The sequence below is a fragment of the Drosophila teissieri genome, chromosome 3R (genome assembly GCF_016746235.2).
Source record: "Drosophila teissieri strain GT53w chromosome 3R, Prin_Dtei_1.1, whole genome shotgun sequence".
NCBI classification, from domain to species: Eukaryota; Metazoa; Arthropoda; class Insecta; order Diptera; family Drosophilidae; genus Drosophila; species Drosophila teissieri.
The window spans coordinates 5,814,567-5,830,783 of record NC_053032.1 but is presented as its reverse complement, the minus strand read 5'-3'; the positions used below and the strand labels follow the sequence as shown (position 1 = coordinate 5,830,783).

At 42.8% G+C, this 16,217-nt stretch overlaps 1 protein-coding gene across 3 annotated transcripts in view; it reads right to left on the bottom strand.

Moving 5' to 3' along the window:
• Nucleotides 1-35: 35 nt before the first annotated feature.
• Nucleotides 36-16,217, bottom strand: part of LOC122620018 (histone-lysine N-methyltransferase, H3 lysine-79 specific) — a 43,259-nt gene continuing 27,077 nt past the window's right edge. For 2 of the 3 annotated variants that reach the window (XM_043797283.1, XM_043797284.1), the window contains exons 3-9: nucleotides 9,886-11,122; nucleotides 9,034-9,617; nucleotides 8,791-8,966; nucleotides 4,630-8,238; nucleotides 4,252-4,467; nucleotides 3,599-4,069; nucleotides 36-1,543 (exon numbers count right to left, since the gene is read on the bottom strand). In XM_043797283.1, the coding sequence (XP_043653218.1) occupies nucleotides 510-1,543; nucleotides 3,599-4,069; nucleotides 4,252-4,467; nucleotides 4,630-8,238; nucleotides 8,791-8,966; nucleotides 9,034-9,617; nucleotides 9,886-10,164 (6,369 nt within the window). In that variant the 5' untranslated portion in view covers nucleotides 10,165-11,122 and the 3' untranslated portion in view covers nucleotides 36-509. Of the gene's footprint in view, nucleotides 1,544-1,928; nucleotides 2,434-3,598; nucleotides 4,070-4,251; nucleotides 4,468-4,629; nucleotides 8,239-8,790; nucleotides 8,967-9,033; nucleotides 9,618-9,885; nucleotides 11,123-16,217 lie in introns of all 3 variants that reach the window. The other variant, XR_006326108.1, reaches the window with a different exon arrangement.

Genomic DNA, 16,217 nt, shown 5'->3' with positions numbered 1-16,217 from the left:
GATAAAGAAAGATAAGGAACAAAACTAAATCGATGTAATTAGTTTACAATTTTATTTTGAAATAATAAAGAGAAAACACTCAACTTATGGACAAACGTAATTAAACAATAGTTCAAATTAAATACATAATCATAATAATCGGTAATCGGTACAAAGAAATCAGTAACATTGTTGATCAGCAGTTGCGTTTTTCCGGTTCAACCTTAAAAAGAATTATAAAAAACGTTTCTAGCCTAAATAAAATTATTAATGAAATAAAAACACACACAAAGGGGAGTTGGTGAATTGCAATATCAAATAAAACAAGGCAATTGAAGAGCTGGGCCTTACAATAAGTTAGCTAGTCATACACAATTCATTTAGTTAAAAAAACTTCATCAAATACATTATAATTCCCAGTATCCGTCGTGACCCATTTACAAATAATCTGGCTAAGAGCATGAAAGCATTGCATTTTCTGGATTTCTCTCCTTTCCATTCAGCAAATTGAACTAAATTAGTTTACTAAATTAATTACTCGTTGTGGTGGTTGAGTTGTTGTTAATGTTCACGTTGTTACTGGCGGCCAGCAGCTCGCCCGTTTGGCTCCGACTATCCATTGACCAGTCCCAATCCTTGCCCTTTGGCCGAAATTTTGAGGATTTGTGATGGTGCTGATGCTGCTGATGCTGCTGATGGCTTAAGCCTGTGTGGTGCGGGGATGACTTTTCCTTGGGCGACTTTCCGGATTTTCCCAAAAGCGGTGCAGCTGCTCCTCCCACAGTATTGGAAGCATCCAAGTTAAGAGGCCCATTGCCCGCTGCATCTGCTGCCGTCGGCGGTGCACTGGAGTTGGAGTAGGCCAACAAGTCATCACAGTCGTACTCCCAGTTTCTTTCGCAGAATTTCTTTTTGTAGTGCTTTTCCGAACTGGTCTTGGACTTGCGCTGGTACTTCAAAGGTATACCACCTAAGTCCCCGGACACGGGTGGACCACTGGCCAGAGGTGGAGTGGCCACACTGGCTGCACTGGGACTTGGAGTTCTGGGCAATCCAACATCAGAGAGTGGCGGCGACTCAATGGCACTGGGATCCACCGGAGACACGGTTTTCAGGGAGTTACTAGCGAGCAGCGAGGAGGATGCAGAGGATTTGATGCTACTGTCGCTCATGTGATCGGAAAGATGGTGCTGTTGATGTTGCGACTGCAACGGTTGCTGTTGCTGATGTGGGTGGCTTCCTCCACTGCCTCCAATATTGTTGTGCTGGGCATGGTGGTTGTAGAGACTGTTGCTGCTGCTACCTCCGCTTCCTATGGGCAGCTCCAGCTGCGAAGAGCTGGACGAGGTGGACAAAAATGTGCGCACCGCATCCGAGTTACTACTGCTGTGCGTAATGCCCGAGTCCGGAGAAGTGTTGCAACTAATCGATGCCGGTACCGTATCGCCATCGATGCTTCGCCTGGTCTTATCCAATTCAGTGCTGGCGAAGGCCACCAGGCGATCGAAACCAGAGCTGACTCGATGCTGCCAGTGGGTCTCATCATCAGCGGCAATAACATCATCTGTGAAAAACGAGCATAAATTATTATTAGTTTTATCTCTTTAACGCGACCAATACTTGTGCGATTTTTTTTTTGGTTTGGGTGATATGGTGAGTTTTGGTGGATTTTTTAATAGTCAATTGGGAAGAGTGATAACGATATACTGGCGATAACGCGTGTTGTCCTAAGCTTTTTTCATATTTAATTATCTTTTTGGTACAGTTGCATTGCGCGTTGCGTGCAGGAGGGTATGTACTTGTGTTCTTTTGTTTTTTTTTTGGGAGTTTTTATGTGTTTGGTGTGGCAAATCGTGAAACGGAGTAATTACATAATGAAAGTAAAATATATAAATCATAACTAAATCATAATTACTATAAAGAAACCAATTAGGCGCAACAGAACTTACCTCATGCTCGTTAAAATTTCATAAATTTTATTCGGGATTTTTAATCTTAATTTTGTTTTTGGCATAGAAATTCTGTACTTTTAGTAGGTAAATTATTAAACGCAAAAATTAAAAGTTGTCTTTTGTAGGTTTCTGGTTTGAAATCATTGTTTTTCATCAGGTTTTTTGTGCTCTGCTTATTATTTATGGTTAATACAAGATTGTATCTTTCGCCCAACAACAAACATGTTTTCGGTTTTGCTTTTTGTTTAGTTTGTTTGAGGAATTTTGAGGTATGCAAGTCAATCAATCAATCAATTCAATTCAATGCAAGTCAATTCAATGCAATCGATCATTGGTTATTGGGGTACTGTGGGACAACTACTACTACTATCGGCCAGAACATATCCGTTCAGATTCTGATTACTATGGGCAGCTGATAGTTTCGTTGGGCCAGACAAAGTCGTGCGAAGGCGACGTCTGGGATCATAATTAGTTATAGTACGTTGCGTTGCCAAATCGTTAACTGTATGGAGTAGAGCATAATAGAAGGGATAATAAAGAAGGCTGGATAAGATGGGACATAATTTGGTTTGATTTGTTTGGTTCTTAGCATTACCAATTTGCATTTGCAGATTTTTTCGAATTTTAGTATAATTGAATTTAATTATGCGTTATAATAACATTCCAGGAGTTGCTTTTTTGGGTTAATTTTGAAATAAATGTTTGCTTATGGGGGTGTGTGTGTGGTATATATTTATGTATGGTTTTTACAAGGAGCCTTTCAGTATTACACGGGTTTTTGTGTTTGCTGGTGTCTCTGGGTGACTATTATATGCAATGGGTATAGATGATTGATTTGGCATGACGCTTATAATAAAAGTGGATCTAGATTTATCTCATCATGTTGGATGTTGTTGGCTTTGTATATGGTACTATGTTTGTTGAGGCATGGAACATGTACATAAAACCCAATTATGAACTTTTGAAAATTTACCCAAATTTCACTTGCGATAAACTTAAAATTTGTTTATATAAATTCAGTATAATTATTTCATGGTCGCCGTCAGATTTCACCCTTTAAAGCTTAAAAATTCAATGTTGATGGCATAAAAAATACAAAAGCTTTAGTATAAATCATAATAAATAAAAACAAAAGCAAATATACTAAAACAAAAATAAGAAACAATTACATTGAGAGCTACAAGTGATACAGACAAAAACCAAACTACAAAGAACAAACAACAATTAAAATGAACTGAGATTTGAGAAAAGATTATTTTTTGTGCATGTTGTATTTACAATAGTGTAAGGTGGTATAAATGTATAATTATGTTAGATGTGTGGGTATGTATATAGCGTTTTAAAAGCAAATCATAGCACGTCAGAGCTGGAATCAGATCCTGAGTTAAAGCTGGAACTTGACGATGAGGATCCGTTATAGGAACCTCTGTCTTCGCACAACTCGTCAACCTCTTCCGGCTCAGATTCCGAATCCGATTCCTGCTCTTTTCGCTTAATGGATAGATCTTCTGCCACCGTTTGGGTGGCTAGTCGTCGGTGTTTGTGCGGGTGAAGAATATGTGGCTCTAGCGGGTATACTACGTGTGCTGGTGGTGGTGCTGGTTGTGGTGCGTACTTGGGTAAAGATACCCTGCTCGACTTTTTGGCTTGGTCTACGTATAGCTTACCATCGTCGGCGGCATTGCCATTGCGTTGTCCGCCCAAAGTGGGCATCGTGCTGTGACCAAGACCATGTCCAAGATGTGCTACACGCAGTTGCTGTTGGGTCAGTTGCAGATGTTGCTGCTGCTGCGATTGATGGTGATGCAGCATTTGCGGCTGCTGCTGTGGGTGGTGCGACAGCTGCAAAGGTCTTTCGTCACCCATTAGTGAATTGATCTCGGGACTCATCAGCAAAGGTGGATCCACGAGCAACTTTCCATTGTTGCTGCTGCTTCGACGACCGCAGGACGATGAAGATGACGAAGGCGTCGGGGAGGGCGTGGTCGCATCATGAGCTGGAGGCGGAGGTAGCACTTGACCGTTGGCGTACAAGTGGGCATGGTGCTGCTGCGTCGTTGGCGGCTCGTAGTGGGCCAATTTCGAGGGACGTGGCGGTTGCTGATGCGATGCCAGCGGTGAGCTGCGTTTTATTCCCACTGAAACACAATAAAAGTATTTAGAAACTGTCCAATTTAAACAATTTTTCAAAACTATTATTGAAAACCCCAAGAAAAGGCTTGAAAATTTGTTAAGTTAATTACCAAAAATCTCGTCAAAATGGCTTAAAGGCTTGAAATACATTTATAAGAAATCTTTCTGCAATCGACTTAATGCTTACGTTCAACTTTGTGCAGTGTCCCATTGATGCTTGCACCGTGGTGGTGGTAGCTGTGGGCCGGAGGAGCCTGCTGGGCATAGTGTGTTGCCAGTTCCATGCCAGGCGTCGGAATATTCGCTGAAGACGAAGCAGCGGCTGCTGCTCGCCGTTGACGCTCCTCGGTCTCCTCCTTGTACTTCCTGGCACGCACATGATCCTGCAGCGATGCTGCTAGACCTACAGACATACAAAAGATGTTTGGTAACGAAAATTCGATGACGAAAATTGCATACAACATTTAAAATTTACAGGGCATAAATTTCTACAAATAACAAAAATATTAAGGCCAGAGGTCATCAGGAAAAAGGAGCGGTACTTTTTAAGACAAATTCAATTTACCTTCCAATGGAGGATTACCACCATTAAGACGCGATCCCCGCAAAGATGACGCTCCTGCTGATCCTGCCCCCTTCGACTGCTTCTGCTGCTGCTCCTCGTGGAAATATGCCTCAATGCTGCCCTTAAGCTCCGCACGGGGCAAAGCTACCGGCTGATACTCCCGTCCAGAACGAGCAGAGGAAGAGTGGGTTGCCGGTGGGGCAGTTCCTGCGTTGGCTCGAGCGCCGCTCTGTGCCTTTTGGGCATAGGCTACATGTGCCAAAGTGGCCAGATTGCTGTTACCTCCAACTGCTGCCCCACCAGCACCTACACCAGGTCCTCTCTCCTGAGCATAACTGGTTGGCTGTGGATCCTGGGATTCTTCGGAGAGCGGACGAACATGAACTCTCTCGGGTCGTTGGGCATTCAAGTTGATTAGCAAACGATCGTTGGACCGCTCATTAAGGAAGGCCCGTTCCATGAAGTTGGCGCCACTAGTGCTCATGTTTACAGCCGCATTAATGATGCTTTGATGCGAAATCTCAAGTGTTCGCTCGATTTCCCCGTTAACCAAATCGCCAATGGTCTTGCCTGATGTGGGAGCCCCTCCATGACCTGGCAGCGGCGGTGTTGCCTGGGGCGTGACATGTTGGCTAAGCTTCTCCTGGGACAGATGCCGCCGCAGAGCCATCTTTGCGGGTGACACTTGCGTGTAATCCGGTTGCGAGGAGTTGGAGCTTGGCCTGCTTGGCGGACGGATACGATATCCGCTGTAATCCGAATTGGCGGAACTTGCTCGAGGCAGCAGTTCCAGTGGTTGCAATTGCGGTGGCTCCACTATTAACTGCTCACGACTGCTCGATCGCTGGAGATGGCTTTCAGCCGGCGGCGCCTTGAACTCATTGGGATGATGCGGATGCTGATGCTGCACATGGTGCGGCAGACGATGTTGCGGATGGTGGTGGTGCTGCTGCTGATGATGTTGCTGCTGTTGTTCCTCTACGCGCATCTGTTGACGCTGGGCAGCATGAGCAGCTGCTGCTAACATGAGTTGCTGCTGCTGGATTTGCTGCTGCTGCTGGACCATATAGTGTTCATAGCTCGTGGCACTTACAGAACTGCGTCGCCTCTGGTAACCAAGGTCCGCCGGAGTTGTCTGCTGTCCAGCTGGATACAAAGCAGCCATGTGGGAGGAGGGAGGAGGCGGTAATGGTGCCTGTCTAACTGGCGAATACTTCGGTTCTTTAGCTGCCTGGTACTTTCCCGATACAGTTGTCTTAGCCACTGCCCCGCCGTAAGCCCCATATGGAAGATTCGCCGGCGGAGGCGGCGCAGTAGATGCGGTGGCTCCTGCACATGGACCCGGCAATGGTGGTGTCACTGGGGATATTGTTGTATTGGCATTAAGATGCATCAAACCCTGCGTGGAGACGGTAATGATGTTCTGCAGATTGTTGGGCAGCGACTGGGCAGGGTTTATCGCTCCAGCCGGGTGCTGCTTTGATCGCTTGGGTGCTGGACTGTGAAGAGGAGAGGGAGAGGGTGAGGACTCCACTGCCTTACTGCGCTGCTCCTGATCTTCGTTTAAGGCCGTGGTGATGATACTCTTTAACCGATCCTCAAAGTTGGCAACCTTGGGGGATTCCTGCTTGCGACTAGCCGATAGTCCGGGCAGCTCACACTTCGGAAGCTGGGAAATCGTCATCTGTTGTTGCTGTTGTTGTTTGGGTGCTGGCATCAATGTTGTGTCTTTAAAGTGGTGCCCAGGTGAGGATTTAATGCTCACTGGAACAGTGGGCGGAAGTGGTGGGACCTCTAACATTGCTTTATTCTTGCCGTTCACTTGGGATGCGGGTGCGGCTACTCCTTGGAACTTGCCAGCTTCGATTTGGCGGCAGGTCTCCACGATTTTCTGTGCCAGCACTTCGGGATTGCTTTCCTGGATCTTACCCACTTCGGGAACCTCTGGCCACTCCTGAGAACGCGCTCGGTGCTCGCGACTGCGTCGAGAGTTCTTCACGGAGTTTAACTTGTTGCTCTGCACCGTCACTGCACTTGCACAAAGAGCTGTAGAGGAGGAGGAAGATGATCCGGTTGACACGATCATATTTGTTCCTTGCGCAAAAAGCGTCGCTGCAGTGGACCTTTCCTCTGCAGTCTTCTGCAAAACCGAGGTCTCCTGTTCAATGGTGGACACCTGTGCGTAAAGTTTCTTCCGTTGACTTAGCGTGTTGGCGATCTCCTTTAGTACCAGCTCCTGGGCTGTGGTCTCTGAAAGTTCCGGTGGCACCTCCAGTTTCACCTTTCCATTAACAGTACCACAGAGTTTCTGATACTCGGGTAAGTTTTTTAATTGTTTGTTAAGGAGCAACTTCTGTTCGCCTTCGTAAAAGGTTACTTCGTTCCGCATTCTACTTGCAGTGTGCTGTAGATCCTTATGTCTACCCACAATCTCCTTTGCCTGGGCGATCAAATCGTTGGGTGAATTAACATGGATGCCCAGCTCATTCATCCGCACTTTAAGTAAAGCAACACTGTCATCGATCAGCACTTTTATCTGCTTGTCCAACTGGCTGGCTCTGTTTTTCAGCCTGGCCATCCGCTCCTGCTCCTGTGCAATCTGCTTCTGAACCTGGGGGACATAGGCACTTGACTTCATGTGCTCGATCATCGACGTGTACTGCGAACGGAACACATCTAGAAGGATCTGCAGGGCATAAGGCGTATCTTGTGGTGCCGCTGGAATATCCAACTCTGTATGTGCCATGTTTTCCGTGAGCAAAGCAGTAAGCTGCTGATCCACGGTTCCAGGAGCTGCTGGCAACTTCTTGGTCATGGTATCCAAGGAGGTACTCAACACTGTTTGTTTGTGCAGAGCTTCTAGTCCAACAATCTTTAAAGACTTCCTGCCACGCGCACCCTTCTTCATGCGTCCCTTGCGACCAGGTCCGGCGCTAGCAGCCCTTGGTGGATCCTCTTTGGAACTGGACTCTTTGCTTGCCACTGATGCCGCCGCTGCTGCGGCCTCCGCTTCCCTTTGTGCAGCAGCAGCAGATTTGCTGGCTATCGCAGCTTTCCTTGTCAACTTTTTGCGCTTTTTCTGGGTAGTCGCTCGAGCCTGCCGACCAACTGATCCTCCTCCAATGCTACCTCCGTTACTTCCGCCATTGCTGTTCGAGTTGTTGTTCTCCTCGTCGTCAGACTGCGAACTCTTGCCTTTCGAACTACACCAGTCGGACCAAACTTTCCTAGTCATAGGACCATTCGATGCGGAGGTGGTATTGGTGGCGGTGGTTGTATTGCCACCATTTCCATTCGTTGCCTCGCCATCGCTCTCCGTGCTGCTTTCCATGTCCAGGCTGCGTTGCTGCTGGTTATGCTGATGTTGCAGTTGCTGGCGTGTTTTGGAGGCTGCTTGTTGCCCGCTAGCTGCAACTGCTATTCCCGCACCGCTCACATTAGCTGGCGACTGGGACTGATGGCGTTGCTGATGAGCAGCAGAAGCGGTAGCTCCGTTAGACTGCTCCCGCTCCCGCTGATGGTTGTTGCTGTTGTTATGATGATTATTGTGATGGTGCTGGCCAACGTTCGCCTCTCGCTTGGCGCGATCACGTGTGGTTCGAACAGTTCCTGAAAAACAGAAAAAGCCGTTTATATTTTTTTCCAAATAGGGATGCTCTTTTGTGCACCTATCTTAATGGTCTTAATTCTATGATTTTATATCGTTAACATGGATAAGTGCCCTATTTGAAAACGTTTTTGAAGAATCCATTATATATTGTAAATATAAGTGAATGATTTGATTTGGTACAATAGACGGAGCTGAAATAAAAGTGGTCCTTCTTATACATACAAGTGCGTAAATATATATCCTATTTCTGATGTCACATTTTAAGCCTTGTACAATACACAAACTATAATACTAAATATACATATACGCAGATAGGGTAATATTAATTTCTCCCAGACTTTAACCTTTGATTTAATTGATATGATAAGATAAATACAAAAGAACTAGAGAAATTTATATCCCAAAGTAATTGATCAAGAAAAAATAATGACAGCGATTGATTGATTGGGAATATTTCATGATGACGAACATGACTGTTATTGTCTGTGTTTTGGTTTGATTTCCGGTTAGTGCATCCTTCATCTCCGTCGCTTATGTTTATCAGAACTTACCCACGCTCTCGTGATCGTTACCGCCTTTAGTTTTCAGGCGCTGAAAGTATCGTTCCAAAATGGTGCGATCGATCACATGTAGGTAATACGAAACGGGCTTGCAGGTCCAGGAAACGGACCCCTTAAGGGGCGGAATTTCGCTGACGTGCATGATGGTGCCAATGTCACTAAGGTTTCTAAAAAGCAATTCATTTGAGTGAGAAAATGTATAAAAAACAGTTGGTTTTCTTAAAAACAACAAACCTGTCTGTGATCCGAAAATTCAGCGGACAAAACGACTTCGAGGACACGACCCGTGCTCCGTCGCGAAGATCTGCGAACCGTTCCTTGAGCTGATGGTCCACAGTTGGCCCAAAGGCGAAGTTATTTACAAAAACCAGCGTCGATGACGTGATCTTTTCCCGATGTTCATCAACCAGAAAGTCACCTTTTATTAGCTTGTACTCGCAAAAACGCTTTCCAAACCATCCCATATACTGGCGAAAAATGACGTCCATGCGTTCCGCATATCGCGCCGGAGTGTCGGCCTTCTCGATGCCGATACAGGTTTTCAGCGGAAAGGATCCTGCCATCTGGAGGACCACCTGGCCCACTCCCGAGCCGAGATCGATGAACGTGTCCTCCTTGCTGACAGTGACGTGCTTAAGCATCTGCTGCACAAGTTCATAGCTCGTCTCGCCGTAAACCTCTGGCGAGAAGGGCTCGTACTGGTTGAGTTTATCCGGATCGAGTACGGCGGCATTGTAAACTAATTGCAATATGTGTCTTAGAAGGCTAGGGTGAGCGAACTTGTTCAGTCGCTCGGCAGGCAGTGAAGTTCCTTTTTCCTAAGAGCAAAGGAAATATATTAGGAACAGTTCATGTGGTAACATTAGAGGGTATTTGTTGCAAAGAAAATAATCAAGAAATACAAATTTATAAAAACTTTTAATGCTTTCTTTTTTTTAATATTAAGATAATATCTTTACAGCGCATATTGCAGTATACAACTAATTTTAATAAAGAAATATTTAAAATCGATTGGCATTTGCTTTGATTTCCCTTTCTAACTATTTTCTCTTGCCTTAAATACAATAACAATGTAAATCCACTCACCAATGCAACGATGCTGTCGACGGCCTTGTTGAAGCGATCGACCAGACCGGTCATAGTCTTATAGCAGGCAGTGTCAATTTGGTGGAGATTGGTTTCCTCGAAGGCCGATGACATCGATGGCAGTTCATCGCAGACGTACTTAATGGTATCGATGATGTCTATGCCATTATCGTGCTTGTCCTGTCCGTGCCCGATCTGCAGGGGCCAGGCGAATGAAATGACATCGGAGGAGCCAGCGGGCGAGCGCAATACCAAGTCCTTGACTTGGGGTGTGGCCATATTTTTCCGCTTTCCTTAGCCTTAGCCAGCCTTTATTTATTTTTTGTCTATTTTGTTGTGTTTTTTGGTGTGCGTGACAAAAGGGGCGAGATCGGCTTTGTTTTTGTTGGGGTTTTAGGTATTTTTCTAAAACAACGTCAGCTTTTTGATGTTTTAGTTGAATTTTCTTGCTTGCGATAGTGTTGTTTGAGATTTTGACGTTTGATGAGGCGTTTATGGGTGGCGTGGGTCTATGATAGGTGCTAAACGATTTGATGATCAAAAATTGGCATAGGATTCGTGTTTTAGTAGCGTATATTGTGTAGAGGCGTTGGCGTTTCGTTTAACGGTTACGACTATGGTCTACGTTTATTTCAAATGGTTTCTTCTTCTAGTTTTTGTCAAATTTAGTGTCTTAGGAACAGTGGCAGCGTTGGGTTAACGTATTGGGCTAATAGAATAATATTATGCTTCAACTACTCTTCACGTTGCGATTAGTGGCGTTACGTTGCGTTTGTTCTTAACGTCACTTTAACCGCTACTGCTGCTGCTGCTCTGCTTCCTTTGCGAAGGCTTTTCTTTCCGGTTCCGGTCCCTCTTCTCACTTCCGTTCTTCCTCCAGCAGCAGCGACAAAATACAAAAGTAATTGATGATAATTGCGAACTTTGATATTTTGCTGGATGTTAAGAAAACGATGCATTTTCTTCAGTTTTCGGGAACAACATTTTCCAAATGTTTTCCTTTCCTCCTACAGTTTCTGTTTCGAATTCTTCCTGTTGCTGTTGCATTATAGATTCCTACTGTTCCGTTTCGATTCAGTGCGTTTCGTGGCGCACGCTCTATGCCGAAAACCGTTGCGCATATTGCAGGCAACTCTGTCCAGTATTGGCAAGTGTTTCAGTGGACTGCTGTATTTACGCCTTTACAACACACGCGCCCTAATGTATGTACAGTTTGAAAGTGTTTGTTAGTTTGAGTCTGTAACAAGAGAGAAAAGACGAAAATAGAATGGTAAAAACATAAATAGGCAACATGATCAAAACAAATTGTTTAAACAAAAATGCAGGGTCTAGAATTTGATGATTTTTATGGTTGGCGAGTATTGAAAATGCAGTTCAATGCTATAACTTTGATGCGTTTATAATAAATTATAGAAAATGTTCTAGAAAACTCTTATTTCATAGAGTTACCCCAATTTAGTTGGAATTAGAGATAATTATCCTTAAACGACTTAACTGCTTTAAAGGAATATTATTCACCAATAGCTCACTGGTGTAGCTCTAAGGTGCCTAATCCCTTCCATTCAAAAATAAGAGAGAACGCTATAGTCGTGTTCCCCGACTATCTCATACCCGTTACTCAGCTATTTAAAGTGCGAAGGAGAGTCTTTAACACTAAATGTTTTTGGCGGTTTTTGGGCGTTAGAGTGGGCGTGGCAAAAAGGTTTTTGGCAAATCGATAGAAATTTACAAGACTAATACAACAATTAAAAAATTTCAAAACATTTTTCAAAAGTGTTGGCGTCGCAGTTTTGGGCGGTTTGTGGACGTTAGAGTGGAAGTGGCAACATAAATCGACAAACTTGCGCTGCTTCTATGTCTCTGGAGTTTGCATGCTGAATCTCAACTTTCTAGCTTTTATAGTTCCTGAGATCTCGACGTTCATAGGGACGGACATGGCCAGATCGACTCGGCTATTGATCCTGATCAAGAATATATATACTTTATGTGGTCGGAAACGCATCCTTCTCCTTGTTACATACTTTTCAACGAATCTAGTATACCCTTTTACTCTACGAGTAACGGGTATAATGAATACCCAAAGGTATAACTTAAGACTTGCAAAATTATTGGGATTGATTTTCGACTACGGTTTATGTATTACTTTTCTTAAATGTTTTGAAACATTGTTAAGCTTTATAAATAACTGAAAACCACACAACAATTCCCACACTGGGATTTGTTCAGCCTGTCACTCAGACATTTCAGCATTGATATGCAGCACCTCTTTTCTTGTGGGTTTCGTTATATTTTTTGAGTTCAGGGTGGCTTTCGTTATATTTGTTTATTATGCTAATTGGTCATGCGAGGCACGTTTTAGGGATTTTTTATATACTTTTTTCACTTTATATTTAATGTGATGCTATTCATATTTGCTCCTTTTCTTTTGGGTGGGCGTAGACACAAGTCAGCGAGAATGTGATTAGCATAAACAACGTTGACGACATCGGCTTTTGAAGAAAAGAGGAGGGTTGGAAAAAGCCAGTCGCGGAAAATCGATACCAACCCTGAAGGACTGAGGATTAAATTAAAGAATGACTGAAAATTACCGTCATTTGGATATTTTCTAATTAAAGCCGTGAAAATCGCCGTTGAGGCGGCTTAGTTGCAGCTTTAAGCTTCAGTACACCCATATAGAGAGGCAGATATCCAGTCTAGCGTTAACATTTTTGGCTAGACTAGCGCCACATTAAATTGAATGGGTTTTGGCCTGCACTCACACTCGAAAGATAGCTTTTGGTATATATACATGTCTATTCTAGCTGCGTCTGGCAACTGCAAACAAAATTGCAGTACATTATGTAAACCAGTGTAGCTATGTGCCATCGCTCGGTAGTTGTTTATGCATGCACGTGTGCACAACCAGCCAACCTACTCTCTACTCCCCACTTTTCACTTCGGAGTATGTATCCATACATCCCGTGTGCGTGTGTATCCGTATCTATATGTACTCATGTACATATGTGCAACCATGACAGCACCAACAGACAGCCAGACAAAAGCTCCATGTGGCATATGTCTCCTCGATGATTTTCCACCCCTTTGGTCATTGCACCTCCCCAAAAGCCCACATCCATAGAAACATCGCCCCACAGGTCGCCCATTTCGCCGGTCAAGCCGAGAAACGACAACGTGAGCTATAACGACGATTGCGACAGAGACAACGACGTCAACAATTTATTGTTAATCAATAACCGGGCAATGAATTTTATTTTCAGTATTTAAGCGCCATCTGGCCATTTGCAGTTTAAGGGAGATGTGCGCGTGGCAATGAAAAGCTGCTGAGAAGAGTCGCAGAGGAGAAAGTTATAAGGACGTACATCCTTTTAGATCCAGGTAGAATACATATATCAGGAAATAAAGCAATAATCTATTAAAAAAAAATAACCATTCCTTCAGGCAAAGTCTCTAGTAAAGCAACAAAAAAATAAAAAAAATAAAAATTAAACAAAAAATAACATCTCTACTGGCTATAATGTCTACACCGAGTATTAGCGGTTATACAAATCATACCAATTTAACAGACATTGAACTTACGGTCTGCCGCCAAAATATTTGTTGTCTATTGTTGGCTACAACCGTAAATTACGACTTACAACTGAAAATCAAAAAGGCCAATTTATTTCCATTAGGGCAGCACAGACGTCGAAGAATCCCATTCCATGGCTTAATTGCATGCCTTTGGTCCTTTGTCTACTGCCTAGCTGCTATATATTTGCTTAATTTCTCATATTGTTTTGGTCATTAATACATTCTGCAATGAAAGCTAAAACCAGTATTCATTTCAAAACTTGCACAGCTTTTTAGACACCACTGCACTGTTTATAACATGTTTGTTCATATTTTTCGCACGCCCGTGGAGGCGTGACACACATTTCACTACTCTAGTATATACAAACAAACATTGAGAAAAGTTGACACAAATTGAGCTTTTAGTCAACTTCCGTCATCTTGCGTCTTTTGAAATTCTACTTACATTAAAAAATTGAGTTGTTTCAAGACATATGGGCCAGTAATATTAAATAGCTTATAAACTTTTGTTGTAGTTATTTAAATGCGTCGTTTAAATGCGTAGATCAAATAAAATATGTATACCTTTTATTTTCAAGTTTTTCTTTCTATGTAAAAGCAGACAACGCCCACGCGAACCGCTACTATTATTATTCTCTTCTCTCTTTTTTTTCAGTATTATTTGCGTGTTAGTTGTCGCATTCGCCTTTTCATTTTGTTTATTTTATGGCTCTGCCTGCCACGCTGTCTGCCTTGTTCTAGCTCGCCCCCTCACAACTACTGTGTTTGCTGATATCCCAAACTAAAATAATAAAACAAATTACCTATAAAATACGAGAAGCAACAGTTTTGAAAATGATTATTTCGATTGGCAGAGGGAGAATTGCCGACTAGTTTCATTGTGATGGGGATTGTGAATGTGTGTCAAGGTCAGTAATTGTGGCAAGCAATTAACAATTAAGTTACACATTCCGGCACAGTTAGATTTCTGTTGTGTCGTTTAACATTTTTTACATTTATTATTATAATTTTCATTATTTCATGATTCAACAACGTGTTTTTATATTTATTATTATACTGGATTCGTTGAAAGGTATGGAAGGTAGAAGGAAGCGTTTCCGTCCATATGAAGTATATATTTTCTTTATCACAATCAATAGCTGAGTGTTATGGTCTGGCCATGAGTGTAATTTTTTTTTTTTATTAATCTTGTAAATTTTCTATCGATTTGCAAAAAAAAACTTTTTGCCGCGACCGCTCTGCGCCCACAATCTACCTAAAATTACGCCCACACTTTCAAAAATGTTTAGAAATTTTGTCATTTTTTTTAGTCTTGTAAATTTTTATCGATTAGCCAAACAACTTTTTGCCACGCCCACTCTAACGCAAACAAACCGCCCAAAACAGTCACGCCCACACACTTAACATTTGTTTTAACATTTTTCTTCATTTTACTACTTTTTCACTTCCACTAGGTGATTAACGGGTATCTGATAGTCGAGGGACTCGAGTATAACATTCTCTCCTGTTATTAGCTTGCTTGTAATTGTTGTTGCTGTACGAAGGTCAAATAAGTTTACGCTTTGACTGCTAGGTAATTATTGTTAAAGCGATGCACAAAAAATTAATGAATTTCGAAAATTGTTGGCAGTGAATATTTGTTACTATCCATTACAGTTGCTTGTTATTTCCATGTTAAAAGTAGAGCCTTTTTTTTTAGCCATTAAATACATAGTCACTCTTTCATTAGGAATCTTTCATTTTATTACACTGAAGTGATAAGGATTTTCTATGTAGACTATTTGTATAAGAGCTCAACCTGTTGGCATGTGAGGCCATCAAATCAAATCTTATATGCCCACAAGCAAACAACAAAAACTGCTGATAAGATACGAAATTATTTGACCTACTTATGAATGCGTTTTATTAACAAAATCGAATAAATAGAGCTTGAAGCAATAACCAAGTGACATAAACCGCATTGAAGGAAGTGGCATATTTGCCCTGCAACTTAAAAACCAGACTGCAAGTCAAACACCTGCCACGAAGAATGAGAAGAAAGGCAAGGGATCGCCAGTACTTCAGTTTGGTACGTGCCACGGGGAATTCCCCTCTTCTTTTTTCTCGAGCTTCCCTCTTGAGATCTGTTTGGAAGGTCATCAATCGCATTGCGTATACATACATGCGGTTTCATTTCAAGAAGCAGCTGCATCTGAAACCACATGGCAATCGGGGAAGTTCAGAGCTTTTGACAGAAAAACGCAGTGCAAACATGTGCAATATATTTGGCAGCCACTTGCCAGAGATGCCAGCAACTGTAATTACATTTACATACAGTGAGGATATCTATATTTGGCCAGGGCAATATATGAAAATTAATCTGTCGACAATGGGAAGATAACGGTGAAAAGGGCACATCATAAGAATAATATGTGCTACCTATTACAGGTTATAAAGAAGAATATTTTGTGAAATGGTCATGGCCAGAAACTTTTAAGCAATGCTACTCAGCCCACACAAAAATCAGCTGCTTGCAGTAACTGAAAGCCAGTCAAGAACCTTTATATCCCCTCTTCGCACCGTTGCCAAACTTCACCCAAATACACACCATTAACGCATTTTGTGAGCTGCCACACCCAGATCTTGAAATGCACAAAAAATCACCAAGAGACTTAGTTTAAAACGAAGGAGCAACTGTGACCCCACCCACAAAAGTTGTTTGCATTGCCTGCCAGCAAAGGTGAACAAAAGTTCAAAGGAAGAGCACAAATTAGACAAAAACT